Here is a 17,479-nt window from a genome sequence, read left to right as displayed (position 1 = left end):
AGGTGGAGTGGTGGCTCTGAGGCTAGGGATCTGCACTGGCAATCAGAAGATTGCCAGTTCGAATCCCGTAAATGCCAAAGGGGACTCTGCTCTGTTGGGCCCTTGAGCAAGGTCCTTAACCTGCAAATGCTAAGCGCTTTGAGTAGTGAGAAAAGTGCTATATAAATGCAAATTATATTTATATATAACAGATTGTTGTATTCCAAACCTGAGCCCTTTGAAAGTACATTCAGAGACTTCACAAACACTGCATCCTGGTGGTCTCAGATTTAATACACTCCTAATCGCAGTTACAATTCACAGCCTGTAGCTTGACAGGACAAGACCTGCAATGCAATGACCACAAGTCCTGCTCACTTAACCTCTTAATCCCTGCCTACTCCTCACTTTTTATCTACCCTCCTGAAGATATTCAGCACTCTCAGTGTCTTAACTCTTTTCTGCATAGAAAAGTTCAGAAAATAAAAAAAAAACTACGACTGTAGCTCCATTTGTCAAAGGTCTCCAAATATATCAAAATAGTTTAAATGCAGCTATAAGACGAGTATTGCAGCCTTAGTATGACTTGCCATACAAAAAAGACTCCACAGTCCAAGTGTCTTTGTATTTAAAGATTTTAGTGAAGTTCAAAGCAAACAGTTCATATAAAAAATAAAGACAAATGTAGATAATACACACAAAAGCTGAAAAAATTAGAAACTTATGGTATCCTGCTTGAAGTTAAAATATCTTAAGGATTCTATGTAGAGAAAAGCCAAGCAAAATGACACCTTTTATTGGCTAACTAGAAAGATTACAATATGCAAGCTTTCGAGGCAACTCAGGCCCCTTCTTCAGGCAAGATGTAAACATGTAAAAGATTACATCTTGCCTGAAGAAGGGGCCTGAGTTGCCTCGAAAGCTTGCATATTGTAATCTTTCTAGTTAGCCAATAAAAGGTGTCATTTTGCTTGGCTTTTCTCTACATTCATAATGGCTAACACGGTACAACACCCTAGTATTAAGGATTCTATGTAACAGTCAGAAAACTATATACCCGTAATGCCTATCTGTCTGACAATTCATGTTTCTTTCTAGCTGTCTACCTTCAATCTAAGGGCTACACAGGGTTAAAATTATGAACATTCCATTTTCTATAACTTATAGGAGGTTAACCTGAATCTTCTATTGTCTGTGTTAAGCTATATTATATTATATTATATTCAAGTTTAAAATGTAAGCAAACTAAGGTAAATTTACCATTAACATTAACTTAAAGGGCTTTGCTTCTACAACAACAGTTGTTCTGTACACAAATTGAGGAATCCCATTAAGAAGACGGGCTCTGGCTGACCAATAGCATGATGTGATGAATGTAGGGATAGATGGATGGACTGATGTTTTAAAACTTTACATTCACTGATGCAGCACATTACCATGCCCATAACACGATGAACCACCTCAGGATTCCAAATTAGGACACGAGTGCAGGGCTGTCCCTAAATCCCTGGCCCAACCCAAATCCATATCTCAAAATCTGGTTCCCAATTCTGTGGATGAGTTACAAGAGCTTTATTTTTCCAAACCTAATAGCTCTCTTTCCTTGATGTGCCTCTGGTTGTACATCTCTTAGGTTCATCCAGTCATGCTAATGCTGTACACAGCAAATAAGGTTTTAATAAAATTAAGATAGAATCCATAATTGAACTTTGGATGTATTTTACTTTATTGATGATTAAGTGAGTAGTCACAATTTTTAAAATATAGTCCTTCTTAGTTTTGTGCATTCCAGTTAAGTTATTTTTGGTCTTATTTACATGCCTTGATGGTTGCTATGTAATTCATCCACTAGTATAGCTCATCTTATATGTAGGGCTCAGGATCAGGCTGATTTAAGACATGGTTTCTCAAAAAAAGGATAAAAAATTGAAATACATGTGGCATCATTAAGAAGAACATTTTCTAAATGAGCGTATCTTGAGCGAATAAGGAGTAAGGCTGAAAAAATATTAAGCAAGAACCAACAAAGTTATTAAATCACCACTAACATGTTTCTGTTTGCATTAGAAATATTATAAATACACTGATTGATAACATCTTGCCTGAAGAAGGGTCCTGAATTGCCTCGAAAGCTTGCATATTGTAATCTTTTTAGTTAGCCAATAAAAGGTGTCATTTTGCTTGACTTTTCACTGTATAGAAGATATTAACTAAAAAAATGTTTGTGAGTTTGGAATGTTTGTTCACCTTTTGAAAGCTTTCTGCCAGATGATCCACATGAAGGATTTGCTGCAAATCTAACATTTCTGAAAATTCCAGTTCAGAGTTCAGTTTGATGGGAAGTCCACGGTGTCTTTCAAAGTAGGCCCTTTTAATTTGAAGGCACAGAATCTTTGGCAACGATAACAATTTTAAGCCCTGTACAAGATAAAAAAAATTAAGAAAATGAACATTTTTAGAAATGTAATAAATAAAACAGGCAGCATATCCATTTCAATTTGCCTTCCAGGCTAATAGAGGGAAAGAGGGTGCCATTATTACTTTGCTTCATCCATTGTATAACCACTTAGACTGTGTGAAGACTCATGTGTGGCTCCTGTTTGTAGACTTCTCATCAGCTTTAACTCTTTAATACGATCCAGCCCAATCTCCATTTAGAGTGGCCTGTTAAAAATTTTTATTCCAGTCTTTAAATTGGTAGGGAAGTTGAAGACTGAAAGTAAATGATTGTTAGATTGACATTATCAGAGGTAGCTTGTTGGATCCAGGTAAAGTGCTGCTACCACTGCTTCATATTAAGCTTGAAGCAGTCTGTCAAAAGATGGAGCCTGTCTGATATGTTTGTGCCTGAAGTTTCCAGGTTTGTCTGAGGTTAAACTGGAAGAGGATCTTATATTAGAAAACTGATTTCTGATTTGCAGAATGTGATAGTTCAAAGAATAACGTGAAACAAAAGGCTTGGGTATCATGCAAATAAGTAATTTCTACATTTTTTTACATAACAACAAGGATCCAAATTATATTAAAGAAATTGAAGAAAAATTTTGTAGTTAAGATTAAGGAATCAGGTTGCAACATTAATTTCAAAGTTCATTTTTTGGATTCACATTTGGAATTTTTCCCTGCAAATCTTGCAGAAGTGAGTGAATAGCATGATGAAAGATTCTGTCAGGACTGCTGGGATGGCTGTATGATGGTGAACCATGATTCATAGGGATGCACCAGAAAAAGTGCACAAACAACGGGCTGCCAAATGAAGTCTGGATCAAAAAAACTAAGACATGACAGAAACTAGAAAAGTTATATGTAAGTCAATGAATACATATTATGGTTTTCGTTACATATACAGTGCATCCAGAAAGTATTCACAGTGCATCACTTTTTCCACCTTTTGTTATGTTACAGCCTTATTCCAAAATGGATTAAATTCATTTTTTTCCTCAGAATTCTGCACACAACACCCCATAATGACAATGTGAAAAAAGGTTACTTGAGGTTTTTACAATTTATTAAAAATAAAAAAACTGAGAAATCACATGTACATAAGTATTCACAGCCTTTGCTCAATTCTTTGTCGATGCACCTTTGGCAGCAATTACAGCCTCAAGTCTTGTTGAATATGATGCCACAAGCTTGGCACACCTATCCTTGGCCAGTTTCGCCCATTCCTCTTTGCAGCACCTCTCAAGCTCCATCAGGTTGGATGGGAAGCGTCGGTGCACAGCCATTTTAAGATCTCTCCAGAGATGTTCAATCAGATTCAAGTCTGGGCTTCGGCTGGGCCACTCAAGGACATTCACAGAGTTGTCCTGAAGCCACTCCTTTGATATCTTGGCTGTGTGCTTAGGGTCATTGTCCTGCTGAAAGATGAACTGTCGGCCCAGTCTGAGGTCAAGAGCACTCTGGAGCAGGTTTTCATCCAGGATGTCTCTGTACATTGCTGCAGTCATCTTTCCCTTTATCCTGACTAGTCTCCCAGTTCCTGCCGCTGAAAAGCAGCATGATACTGCCACCACCATGCTTCACTGTAGGGATGGTGCCAGGTTTCCTCCAAACGTGACGCCTGGCATTCACACCAAAAAGTTCAATCTTTGTCTCATCAGACCTAAGAATTTTCTTTCTCATGGTCTGAGAGTCCTTCAGGTGCCTTTTGGCAAACTCCAGGTGGGCTGCCATGTGCCTTTTACTAAGGAGTGGCTTCCGTCTGGCCACTGTACCATACAGGCCTGATTGGTGGATTGCTGCAGAGATGGTTGTCCTTCTGGAAGTTTTACCTCTCTCCACAGAGGACCTCTGGAGCTCTGACAGAGTGACCATCGGGTTCTTGGTCACCTCCCTGACTTAAGGCCCTTCTCCCCCGATTGCTCAGTTTAGATGGCCGGCCAGCTCTAGGAAGAGTCCTGGTGGTTTCGAACTTCTTCCACTTACAGATGATGGAGGCCACTGTGCTCATTGGGACCTTCAAAGCAGCAGAAATTTTTCTGTACCCTCCCCCAGATATGTGCCTCGAGACAATCCTGTCTCGGAGATCTACAGACAATTCCTTTGACTTCATGCTTGGTTTGTGCTCTGACATGAACTGTCAACTGTGGGACCTTATATAGACAGGTGTGTGCCTTTCCAGATCATGTCCAATCAACTGAATTTACTACAGGTGGACTCCAATTAAGCTGCACAAACATCTCAAGGATGATCAGGGGAAACAGGATGCACCTGAGCTCAATTTCGAGCTTCACGGCAAAGGCTGTGAATACTTATGTACATGTGCTTTCTCAATTTTTTTATTTTTAATAAATTTGCAAAAACCTCAAGTAAACTTTTTTCATGTTGTCATTATGGGGTGTTGTGTGTAGAATTCTGAAGAAAAAAATGAATTTAATCCATTTTGGAATAAGGCTGTAACATAACAAAATGTGGAAAAAGTGATGCGCTGTGAATACTTTCTGGATGCACTGTATGTTTAAAAATATTAGACTGACTAAATATTTTCATGTTCAATTGATTTAGAACAATATTGAATACATCCATCCATCCATCCATTGTCCAACCCGCTGAATCCGAACACAGGGTCACGGGGGTCTGCTGGAGCCAGTCCCAGCCAACACAGCGCACAAGGCAGGAACCAATCCCGGGCAGGGTGCCAACCCACCGCAGATTGAATACATCAATACCTCATTTAATTTTTTAAAATTTTATTTCTTTTTAATTTTGTACTTAAATGTGACATGATGAAAACATACACTTTAATTATAGTTATGTTCATGAATGCAAATAAAATTATTCATAATTAATACAATTTGTACGAGTTTAAACTGGCAGACCTGTGCAAAGACCAAGTAGCAGAGATTGTTGTTAGTTTATAAATATCTTGGGACAATCATAAATTCAAAATGGACTTTTAACCAAAATGCAAAGAAATGGACAACTGCAGTTCTAGTGTATAAGGAAGATGAGTCTTTTTAATGTGATTTCTTACATTATGTCTATTTTTTTTTATACATTTTGTATTGAACGCCCTAACTTCTTAGGTTCTGCTGACTTGGTTTGAAAATCTTAATACTAGCAACTGAAATAGAGTAAATTAAATTGTAAACTAGAGCAGTAAATTAACAAGGCCCCAAAAGTCAAATTTGACCAAACTTTCAGTGTGGGGCTGAGGTGTCACCCGTTGCGTGACTGTACTCGGATCTCATTCCGGGTGGTTTGCCGTGTGGTGGGAGTGGCAACGCCCTGTAATCAGTGCATTTTCTCAATCTTTCTAATAAGCAATTGTAACATTGTGGTGTGTATCCTGTCAGACAGAAATAACATGCTATATTCGTAAATCCAGTAGTTGACATCAGGTTATAGGTTCAAGTTTCTGAGGATAAAAGCAACCAGTTCGGTACTACTTCATTCCAAATATTAATAATCTTCTAAATAAGCTTTACTTTAATAGATATCCACAGCCTTAAACTGTGCGTTGAACAATGATCAGTCATTGCTCAAGCTTTAATGTTAGTTTAATCTTTATATGAAATATCTATGATCTGAAATTATGCCCTAAATTTTATATTCTTTACTATAATTTATTTATATTTTCAAAGTTTATGCTTGATGGCCAAGTTCATGATGTTTTGGTCTCACTGCATTACTGTGGTTTGCACTGCTACCTTACAAATCTGGAGTCATGTGTTGAAATATCAACCCAGTCATTGTTTATTTATGGAGTCTGTATGTCTGCTGTGTGTCTGTTATAGCTGTAATGTGTTATTATTGCTTTCATTTTATTATGGCTAGGTTGGTTGGTGACTCAAAACTGAGTTAGCATGAGTGTGTTCGTAAATGTATCACCCTAGTGGAGACAGCACAACAACCTGTGCTGCTAGGATAAGTTCTGGACCCAACAATCCTGAACTGGAATATGTGAGTTTAATAATGAAGATTTGATAGATTACATATTGATAAGGCAGCAGTGCAGAAGTTGTCTGTTTAGCTTCCTGGGGCCCAATATCTGGCCTGGCCTCTATTTGTTTATATAGTCTTCAGTTTCTTTTAACATCCTAATTTCCTCCATGCTCTGTAAGTTAGGCTAGCTGGCAGCTTTCAATCAGCCTGTTGTAATATGTAATCTATCAAATCTTCATTATTAATCTCACATATTCCAGTTCAGGATTGTGGGGTCCAGAACTTATCCTAGCAGCACAGGTTGTTGTGCTGTCTCCACTAGGGTGATACACTTATGCTAACTCAGAGTGTGAGTGAGAGGGACTGTGTGAGTGTATCCTACAATAGAGAATGGTTCCCTGTTACCACCTGATGTTCTCTTCTACTCTATATGTGATTTAGAGTGTTGAGAATAATAAAGAACTGAAAAACAAAATGTGCATAAGTACTAAAGTAACTAAATATAAATGTTTGAAATCAAAATACAGTTTCTATGAAATCTAATGATCTATTAATATCCATGTAAAATAAATCAAATTCCTGCAAATTATACCTTTTTGCCTGGTCTTTTTTCTTTGCAAAAATCACAGAAAGGTGGACTCCTTCCAGATATTTCTTGTGGATCAAAAAACAATTTGATAGACTTCTCCTGAAATAATGCACATATATTAGTATATATAACAAGGAGGCATCCTCTGAGGTGAGATAAACCAGGCGTAAGAGACAGGAAAGTCCATAAATGACATGAATCACTTTGCAGCTAGTCCACTTTGGGATCATCAAAAAGGGTCATGTCTTAATTTATAAATTAAACAGTTCTCCTGCTTAAGTTCCAATGCTAAGTTATCAGCAGAGTTTCAGACACCCTCAAATTTCAGTCACTCCTCACACCGTTTTGGAAAGGAAAGCACACGGACACACCACACTGACTTTCTCTAATTTGTGTTACAGAATATTTTTTTGAGCTGGTGCACAATGGTGTGGATGATTTTATGTTTCTATTCAAAATCAAAGCACAGATATCCTTGGACACTGCACATTCCATTTAAAAAAATCTTACATGAAAGGTGAAATCCACCGAAGTTGGCGGAAACACATTTTTTTCTTATTGTTTAATTTTCAGAGAGAGCATTCAAGTGACTTACCAAGGTAGCTGAGGGGCCCTGGATGTCCAGCAGTAAAGTTAACAAGAAGCTGTTGCTCTGGCTAATATTCTGGCAGACGTTACACTGCAGATAATCCAATACAGTGATTTTGTACAGCTGAAGAATTTCCTCAGCCTAAGAAAAGAAGCAAAGATTTAATATTAGCAACTACAGCACTGTGTCTTTTCTCTTGATTTACAGTGCTCTCACCATGCCTGGTATTTCTGGTGACTGGTTTTCTTCCACACTTTAAAGACTGTTAGGATGACTGCTAATTCAAAATATATTAACAGGGCTAAATGTGTGTAAGTGTGTCCTGTGATACATTGGTGTCCCTTCCAATGCTAGATCCAATTTTAGGCCTGATGTTGTGAGATCCAACCTATCAGCTTTGTCATCAAGCATCTGCGTTGTTTGTTTACATGTTTTGGGAATATCCTACACTTAAGCCATTCTGAGAACAAATATCTGTTTATCTCTCTGATAACCTTGGATTTGAAATCAATGCAATGTTTTAACAGTAATGCCAGATGGGAACCAAAGTGTGCTACGAAAAATTGCTGGTAAGAACTGGAAGAATCACAATCCACCCCCTATAACACAGTGTTTTATATTATCCCAAAATGGAAAAAAAAACTCAAATTTTCTTTGCAAAGATCTATTCAGAATTTTTTCAGAACTTGGCTAGAACTCATTAATGTAATCCAAAAAGCTTTTTATTTTACTTGCACCTTTTTGCTGTACAAAGAATCATTTTATGGGTTTCTCTGTTTTGGTTGAATGCTAAATTTTATGGCTTATATTTGAAGCATATTGCTGAACTTGCTGTGTTATTTAGTTTATTGAGTTGTGTTCTGTCATAATGTTTTTTCCCAGATAAAATGAATATATAAAGATCACTTTATCTTACAAACACTTGTTCACTGTATCATAATTTAGAGCTGGGGTCACATAAGGGTGGATTTATGATTTTCATTTTATCCGTACCCCTCATGAGTCACCATTTAATGTGAAAAACTTTGCATTGCCAAGCGGTATAATTAAATAATGTGACGCGTATTGTTAAAGCATCTAATTATAAAGCTGGTGGCAGTTAAAACCTGAATCTATTTTGAATACCTTTGCCCTTGTGGAGAGGCGGAAGCAGCTCAGCTCTTATTGTAAACTGGCTGTTAGCTAAAGGAAAAAAATCAATTTAGGTTTTAGAATATAAACAAGTAAGTCAGTTAAAATAAAGGCAACAAAATATGACACCTTAGCAACAGGCTGATAATTTAGTAAGTGACTGCAACAAACACCCGTAGCTGCTGTGGCCCTTCAGGAGATGAGTCTGAGACCCCCTGATTTGAAGAGGTTTGGCTCTGACGCGCAATGATAGGTACATATGATTGTAGATTAGGAGTCCAGATTCTGGGTAATAAAAATGGCAGTGTCCAAAAAGGAGGCAGAAAAGCACACCATTAACAGGTGGTATTTTATTTGACAATGAAGGTTGAGAAAAAGCGTATAAAAGTGTAACGGGTGCATCAATCAAGAGAGAATGGTAATGATTTAATTGGAAGGTGAGTCAATGTCCATTTGCTCAAAGTAATGTGACATTTGGGCTAATGAAGACGGTTTAGGGGAGTCTATGACTGTTAATTAATGGTTGAGGGCTGATACAATGGGCTTGACATGGTGGCATGTAAACAGCAGCTTCACAGTAGTCTGTGGTGCAATTCACATCAATTAGCCTATTACTGCTGAATTAATGAAAGACAGTGAATGCCTACCCTGGTCCACCATCATGTTCAAACATTAATAATAAGACGATGGGTAAAATCTATTTACTCCAGACATTCTTTATATGATACATACTTTAACACGAAATATGACAATGACAACCAAATAAGATCATTATGATAACAGCATTGTATAACTATCAGTGTCAATGGGGCGATCATACAGGGTTGAACTAACTTAGTAGGTGGTATTTCCAGACTGTTCTGATACCTTGCTTCTTTTTGGTTATCAATCTGAATTTTTTATTTGCTGCTCCTGAGGTTTTGCTGTGTGAAGTACTTGTCTTTCCATGTGAAGTGTTGCTTCATTATGCATTGGTACACATGATTGCCTTTGCTGTGGGTATTTCATCATGGTTCCTTCTGGTATCCCTCAGTGGATAATCTCTCAAAAAATCATTTCTAGTATTAGTTAGCTTTCTATCAAAGTAGGTAGCTTTAGGTTCCATCATTTATGTTTTGACTCAACTTTCCTTTTTTGCCTTTCCCTTATACTGAGGCTGCAGATCCTCCTTGTCATCGAGGCTTTGACTTTTGCTTGTTTACTTATATTACATTCAGTCTAGAGCTATCATATCCCGGCTTGTGTCTGCTCAAATTAATTATTTAGTGCTGTAATCTTGCCATTGACAAAGACATTTTATATTTTCAGTTAAGCAAAAAAGATATTTAAGTAGTAACTGAATTATACTAAATGTGTACTTAAAAAAATCTGGAGTGAAAACTAGATATTTTCTAAAAAGAAAAACAATTTTTTATGATGTCTTGCCTTTATGTGGCTTCAAGGAATAAATATTACTTTAACTGTGCAACCATCTAATATAAATTTGCTGTTATTGGTCCAGAAACCACATAGCATCATACAGATACACATTACATACACATACATACACATACACATAGCAGCATAGATACACATGGTGGCATCCATGAAAAAACAAGCAGATATTGTCACACACATGTACTTAATGGGCATCTACAAGACTGTGTTGAGGTAAGTAATGCCACTCTGTGCTGAGAGGGGGCGCTGTCGCTAACTACCTATTCCTTTTCCCCCAAGCGCCAGAGGAACCCTGACCACTCCCTGCAAAGGGCTCCGAGCGCCTCACTTCAGGATTGTGAACCTGGAAACAGGTGTTTATTATGGGATGTGCTAAAAAGAAAAGCGGGACTCCTCTCTTATGGCTCCTTTTTGAAAGTGCAAGAGAACGTGGTGAAGATTGTTATTCTGTTTGCAAAATTTTTTTATTTTCATTTCGTCCCAAAATTAAATAGAGTTTACTAGGCATTTGAACCTGTGTCTGTCTTGTTGGGTGACAACATGAAAAACAAAAGCAGAAAATGGCAAAGAAGTAATTTCACAAAATAAAGGTAAATAATAATAATAAAAAAAAAAGTTTATTTACAAAATCTTAACAGTTAATCGCGGGAACCTAACATCATGACCTTACAAGTGTCCTGCACTAATCTGAAGAATATGTATAGATACCTTGAGCATGGGAAAGGACCTATATAAATAAAATGTATTATTATTATAAGTTTTTTACTGTTTTGCTTTTTATCTTAAATTGACTGCTTGGAGGTTGGGAATAATGAATACTATTACCCTTATGCTACATGTCTGTATTGATGTTTTATTTTAATGAGCTTCAACAAATTATATTCTATGCAGAGCAACAATGTTAGGGAAACAAACTAACATTAGTGTGCTACACTGCCTGGTTGACTGGAATCTCAGGATCTGTTTGTGTAGTCCCAGAAGAATTCTTTTATTTTTTCTTTCTTGTATACAAAGTATAGTATTGTAGCCATCCAAAGATTCGATGTCAAGATTTTGATGAATCTCAATGTTTTAGACCTCCCTGACTTTCTCATATATGAAGTAAAGGGAAAGTATTTAAATCCTCCAAAAGTTACATTTCGAGATTTTGACGAATCTTGACATTTTAGACCTCCCTGAGTCCGAAAATACAATTTTTGGAATTATGTCTGTGTGTCTATTTGTGTGTGTGTGTGTATGTAAAAACAATAACTTCAGTACGCTTTCACTTAGGTCAACAAATTTTGCATACAAGTATTAGATACAAAACACAGATTTGTATCAACTTTTGGGCTGTCTCCGTTAACCGGAAGTGGTACTTTACCCTTTATTCATGCATCTGCAGAGCCTGATTAATTCAACTTTACTTTTATAATAATTGTTCAATATATTATTAATTTGATTTGTTTTGTTGTTGATGGTTCTTTAATGTATATAATATAAAAATATAATCATTTTCTTGCGGTTTACTCCTCAAATATCCATCCCCATATCTGAGTATACGAGAAAGTCTAAGGGAGACCACTCCCATTTTTTTCTTTTATAGAGGAAAAGATGGACAGAGGTTAATTCTTTTGCCTCACTGTCCTAGAGATGAGAGTTTAAATGTCTGTGAATGTCATTTGGTTCTTGTGTTTTCTAATATGCTGCCAAGATAAGCTGCAACTTCTCACAACCCTGCAATGGAACAGCTGAGTTTGGTGAATGCATTAGTGGATATTAATAGGTTAGGATTTTTTAACACACAGCTTTAGCATAGCATTAATCAATTCTACATTGACAAGTTTAAAATTCCAGTATATTTTCTGATATTATGTTTTTTCTGAAAGAAAATGTAACTGATATATTTTGTGTCTTGGCATTTTGAAGATGACCTGACCATTTGAAAATACTATAGTGTCTGTATTGTGCTCTAGTTGCTTTTGTACCAAATGAATAAATCTTATTAGACAAAATGTATGTTAACTACATATAAGAAATAGTAGAGAACTAGTATAAGTGTACTCACCAGCTCTGGGCTCTCAGTCTGTTTGTGTATAAGGTGCAAAAAAGAAAGGAAGATTTCACCAGCATCATGCTGCACAGAATCTAGAAAGAAAATAACAGAAACAGATTTCATCTACTGATGGCGTTTGGAAAATGTAATTGTCGTGTTTTAGCTAGGATTGCTGCCCTAGCTCAACTTCAATTCTTATTTATTCAACTTTTATCTTGTTTTCTTTTAAATATAATTGTATGTAATGTGCTACTAATTTTGTTTTTTTAAGTTTGTTCACTATGCGTTTTATTTATTTGATGTCATGTTGTTTATTACTTATTTTTCATTTATCATACTGTACCTATGCCAAGGATATTTCTGAAGTCACAAACTTCAAAAGTATGGTTCAGGCTTTTTGATGAATGAATTGCTCAAAGAATGCAGATAGTCATTCAAACGCAGTCTTGTCAGTAACCACATTAACCTCGCCATGTGAATTTTCAGGATCAATTACCATGATCAGAGAACCACAAGGAAATGCATCAAACTCTTTAAAAAAAGTGTGCAATTTTATGTTTCGACTTTATTAACAGATCAGCTACCATGTGAAAAGTTTCTTTAATTATAATCCCTTAACTTCCTTGTTTTTCACCCATCACTGCTATATTCTGCTTTTTGTGATTAAAGGACTTTAACCCCTTTACCATGGGGGAAAAAAAGGTTTTCTGGAACTGTTTATTTTTTAATAAAATCAGATATATCCAGCTTTTGTAAAAAAAAATCCACACCTCAACAACGTAGAAAAAAAATTTGAGGAAAAGTTGTTTCACATAGAGATTTTGTTGTTAAGCGCATTTTAATTTAAGGCTTACGAAACTAGCAGCTCCTCACAACTGACATCAGTATACACATTCACCTTGCAATTGGTTTTCAGTGTGTGGTGCTGTTGTCAGTTTGCATGTCTATTGGTTTCAATCACAATTATATCTAACATTTTGTCAGTTATGAACAGGTTTAAATAATGAAGGGATCATTAGAATCCAATATGTCTGCCTTCCTCATCACTGACTATGTCACCTTCATGTGCTGTGTATGCTTTAGAACTAAAGTCAGGGAAGTATGATCATTTAACATGTACTGCGTAAGATTAGAAACATTAGTAACTGTATCTATCTCATTGCTGCTATTTACAGTATAAAGAACTGTTACTCCTCACATGATAAATCACTTTTTACTAAGCCTTTTCTCTCCCTGTGGATACAAAGACTGTTCAAATAGCCACCTACCGATGGATTAACTGATGAAGCAGCGGCTGTTTATACGGGGATAAGTAAACTCAGGTACAGCGATGAAGTGTGTGTGACCTGCATGCTGACATTTGTGCGTGCTGCTAGCTGTGGATTGGGATGTAAGTACAGTGGTTAAAGATGTATATGTACATATATATAGTGGCAGATAAAAATTGCATAACCCAGAAAAAGAAGGTTATGCATTAGTTGCTAATGGTGACTAAACTTTAAATTATTATCATAAATTATACTTTTTTTTATCACATTTGCAGCCATTTTAGTTGCAGTCTACAGCCTTTCTGGACATATTAAGACTTTTGATATTTTAAAGCCTTTATCCTATTTTTGGGTATGTGAAGGCCTACCTTTCAAGATTGGGGCTAGGCTGCTCTTAGCACTGAAGAGAACAAGAGGTTTTGAATGTGAATGTCTCAGTGTTTATATATCATCCATCCATTATCCAACCCGCAATATCCTAACTACAGGGTCACGGGGGTCTGCTGGAGCCAATGCCAGCCAACACAGGGCACAAGGCAAGAAACAAACCCTGGGCAGGGCGCCAGCCCACCGCAGATTTATATATCATGTCCTGTAATATCCAAAGTGCAGCTGATACAGTCACATGATCTACAGTTACATGATCTGTAAGATACATCCCCTAAGTAATGAAAATCAAGATGGTAATAAAAATGAACCTTTTAATTTCAACTCAAACAAAACACTAGTAACAGATTTACATTCTTTAAACCCTAAATAACTCAGAATTAAATATAGTGAAACATATACAGTAACTATTATACTATGACTTTTACATAAAAAGACTACTGAACTCTAAAGAAAGGCATAAAATCAATAATTTATAATTCCTCTATTACTGGAATCCCACCATTGTTGCTTTCTTTTTCACTTTAACACCATTAAAAGCTCTATTAAAATTCTCATTTTGTCAGAATCCAAATTGAATTTACAGCTTGATTTCCTATGTACTGTAACTTTCTGAAAAGTTTTGAATGTACATCGTCCATCCAAGGAGCAAACAGGTCATTGTAGTCAAAAAGCTGAATGGACATTTATCCCACTTAGACCTTTTTGTCTATATTTATTTCCCTTGTGTGGGAAAAATGGCAATCAAATCCAATCAAAGAAAAATGGCAAAAAGAAAAAAAAAACACATCTATTCATTATACAGTAGAACCTCTGGTCACGAACGTTTCCGAACAAGTACAAATTGGGTTCCGATCTAAAAGTTTGCCAAAATTTTGCATCTGTTCACGACCACACGCTCTGGTGGCGAACAAAAACACTGACGGCCAGTTTCCCTATACGCGTTTGTATGCGCCAATGATTCCTAATTCTCCGTTTCCCATTTTCTTTTGTTTGCGTATACAGAGCCTAACAAAGTAGCTGATGTTGCAAAAGGAGTTATAATGTTAACCAAGCAGAGGCCTCAAGTGCTGGAAAAGGTGGAAAAACTGTTGCTAGTGTGGTTGAATGAGAAGCAACTTGCAGGGGATAGCATAAGCGAGCCGATCATATGCGAGAAAGCCAGGAAGATTCATGTCAATTTGTTGAAAAAAAATCCTTCTTCGAGTGGCGAAGGTGAGGAACTTAAAGCCAGTAGAGGATGGTTTGAAAAGTTTCACAAGACAAGTGGCATTTCATTTTTTTTCCCTGTGCTTAAAACTCATAAAAAAGTGTTTACAGCGAGCAGTTCGTAAGGGTCTAGCGCAAACTCTTAAAATGTTAGTTTTCTCTGTTGTTCAAGGTTTTCTCAGTGTTATTAAATGGTTTTACATTTAGTTTACTATTACAGTGTGCATTCTATGGTATAATTAACTATTTTTGTGCTTAAAAATATATATATATTTACATACAGTTTGTACGGTCTGGAACGGATTAATTGTATTTACATACAATCTTATGGGGAAATTACATTTGGGTCGTGACCAAATTGGGTCGCGTCCAGAGTTTTGGAACGAATTACGGTCGTGACCAGAGGTACCACTGTACATGCATAAATGGATGAGAACTACTTGTCTTTAAACACCGATAAAGCAGAGATGTTAATTGTTGGAGGGAATGACGCTGATCACAGCAATATTTTGTTATCATTTAACTCAGTTGCAATCACCATTAATTTTACTGAATCAGCCTACAATCTAGGAGTTATCTTTGACTCTAGCATGTCATTTAAAGTGCACATTACAAAGTTGTCCAAATCATGTTTCTTCCATGTTGGGACTAACATTATAAAATGTTGGGAAATTAAGGTGCTTTCTAAATAAACAGGATTCTGAGAAGTTAATTCATGCATTTATTTCTAGTAGGCTTGACTACTACAATGCGGTGTTCACCGGATATTCAAATTGTTCTTTATACAGCCTCCAGTTAATCCAAACATGTAACTCCAGTTCTTAAATCCTTACACTGCCTCCTGGTTAAGTTTAGGGCAGATTTCAAAATCCTCCTTTTAACATATCTATATATATAATTCACTAAGTCCATGGCAAGCAAGACACACGCAAGACAGAGTCAAGATGCACGCAAGACAAAGCCACGCCCGCCAACTCACAGAGCCCCGCCCACCAACAATTCACTAAGCAGCCGACCATATTTCCATCAGTAATATTTGTATGCTCTTGCCATATGACAGCTTTTCAACGCCTTTCAACTTCCCACCCCAATGAGCTGGCAATGACATGCTCTTCTGACCTATCATGGGGTTTCTTGGCGAAAATTCTGTCTTCATGTTCAACAGTCTGTCTTAATGCTGCTCATTAGTATCTTAACTGGTTCATATCAACAATCTCCATTTATTTACATTTTACATTTACATTTTATTTACTCAAATATATATATGATGTATATAAATGTTAATTTATTATGTAATATTCATCACTTTTTTTCAATTCTCTCATTTTTTTCATATTGCTTAGTATTTCAGGTTCAGATTCTGATGTACTACATCTTTCTTTGTGAGAATCTGGGCATCTTTAGCATCCCCACGGACAACTTTCACATCTCTTCAACCAATTTTAAACTTGTGTAATTCACTTTTAGGATTAGGGACTGGAGCCAATCCCAGCAGTGACATGCACATGGTAGGACTGAACATAAGTCAAGGTTTCAGCTCATCATGGGGGAACACTCATGTACAGAAATACACACACACTCACTCACACTGGGTCAATTTAGAGTATCAGTTATTCTAACACATCTCCATGCTTGACCAGTAAGACTTGATGATCATGGTATCGAGGAGTGGCGACATGTCACGTTTGTCAGATATGCAAAAAAGAATTTCATTAAGTTGTTCTAAATGAAAGCTACTATAATATTTTCCAAATATCCTTGCAGCAATGTTTTTCCTTATCAGATTTAAAACATTTATAAACTACATGCATTGGTATATAAATATAAAGCATACAACTTACGTGTAATACGGTTTTTATCCAAACACTGTAATAATTTGCGATGAGCACTGTGAACTGATCTGCAGTTCTGAACGTCTTCAGTTAACTTTAGTAGATTTAGAGGTACATTCCTATCTTCAGGTATTTTCTTTCCAAATTCTACGCATCTACAAATGAAAATTAAAAAAAACTTGTTATTATTACATTTTTGAACTGTTTCTGTTATCATTCTTGACATAGTATATCTGCTTAATTACTAAAATCTTTAAAAGATAAGTACTACTATTTGATCAAGTTTTATCTTCATTTGTACTAAATGCCTGGCGGCTCATGTATAAACGGTGCATACGCACAGAAATGTTGTGTACGAACACTTCCACGCTCAAATCGCGATGTATAAAGCCTAAACTTGGCGTAAAGCCAGGCACATTTCCATGGTACCTCATACCCTGGTGTACGCAAGTTCTCTGCTCGGTTTTGCAGACTGGCGGCACCCAGCATCAAAGCAGTGCTACTGCTCCTGTTTGGTTACCCTTTCTTTTTCAGATCCACATCCCTGACGCGGCTTTATAAATACACTGAAATTAACCGCATATTGTTTATTAGTTTAATGCATCTGATTGTAATTAACCAGTAACAATATAGTGG

The 17,479-nt window shown here is 36.5% G+C and overlaps 1 protein-coding gene across 3 annotated transcripts in view; it reads right to left on the bottom strand.

The window, feature by feature from the left end:
* Positions 1-17,479, bottom strand: part of usp18 (ubiquitin specific peptidase 18) — a 52,390-nt gene that overhangs the window by 14,037 nt on the left and 20,874 nt on the right. For all 3 annotated transcript variants that reach the window (XM_028805632.1, XM_028805640.1, XM_051929589.1), the window contains exons 4-8: positions 16,853-16,998; positions 12,160-12,239; positions 7,551-7,685; positions 6,959-7,054; positions 2,227-2,397 (exon numbers count right to left, since the gene is read on the bottom strand). In XM_028805632.1, coding sequence (XP_028661465.1) covers positions 2,227-2,397; positions 6,959-7,054; positions 7,551-7,685; positions 12,160-12,239; positions 16,853-16,998 — 628 coding nt within the window. The remainder of the gene's footprint in view (positions 1-2,226; positions 2,398-6,958; positions 7,055-7,550; positions 7,686-12,159; positions 12,240-16,852; positions 16,999-17,479) is intronic.

This window comes from Erpetoichthys calabaricus, chromosome 1 (genome assembly GCF_900747795.2).
Source record: "Erpetoichthys calabaricus chromosome 1, fErpCal1.3, whole genome shotgun sequence".
Taxonomy (NCBI): domain Eukaryota; kingdom Metazoa; phylum Chordata; class Cladistia; order Polypteriformes; family Polypteridae; genus Erpetoichthys; species Erpetoichthys calabaricus.
The sequence above is the reverse complement of the archived record's forward strand: the minus strand, read 5'-3'. Positions and strand labels throughout refer to the sequence as shown.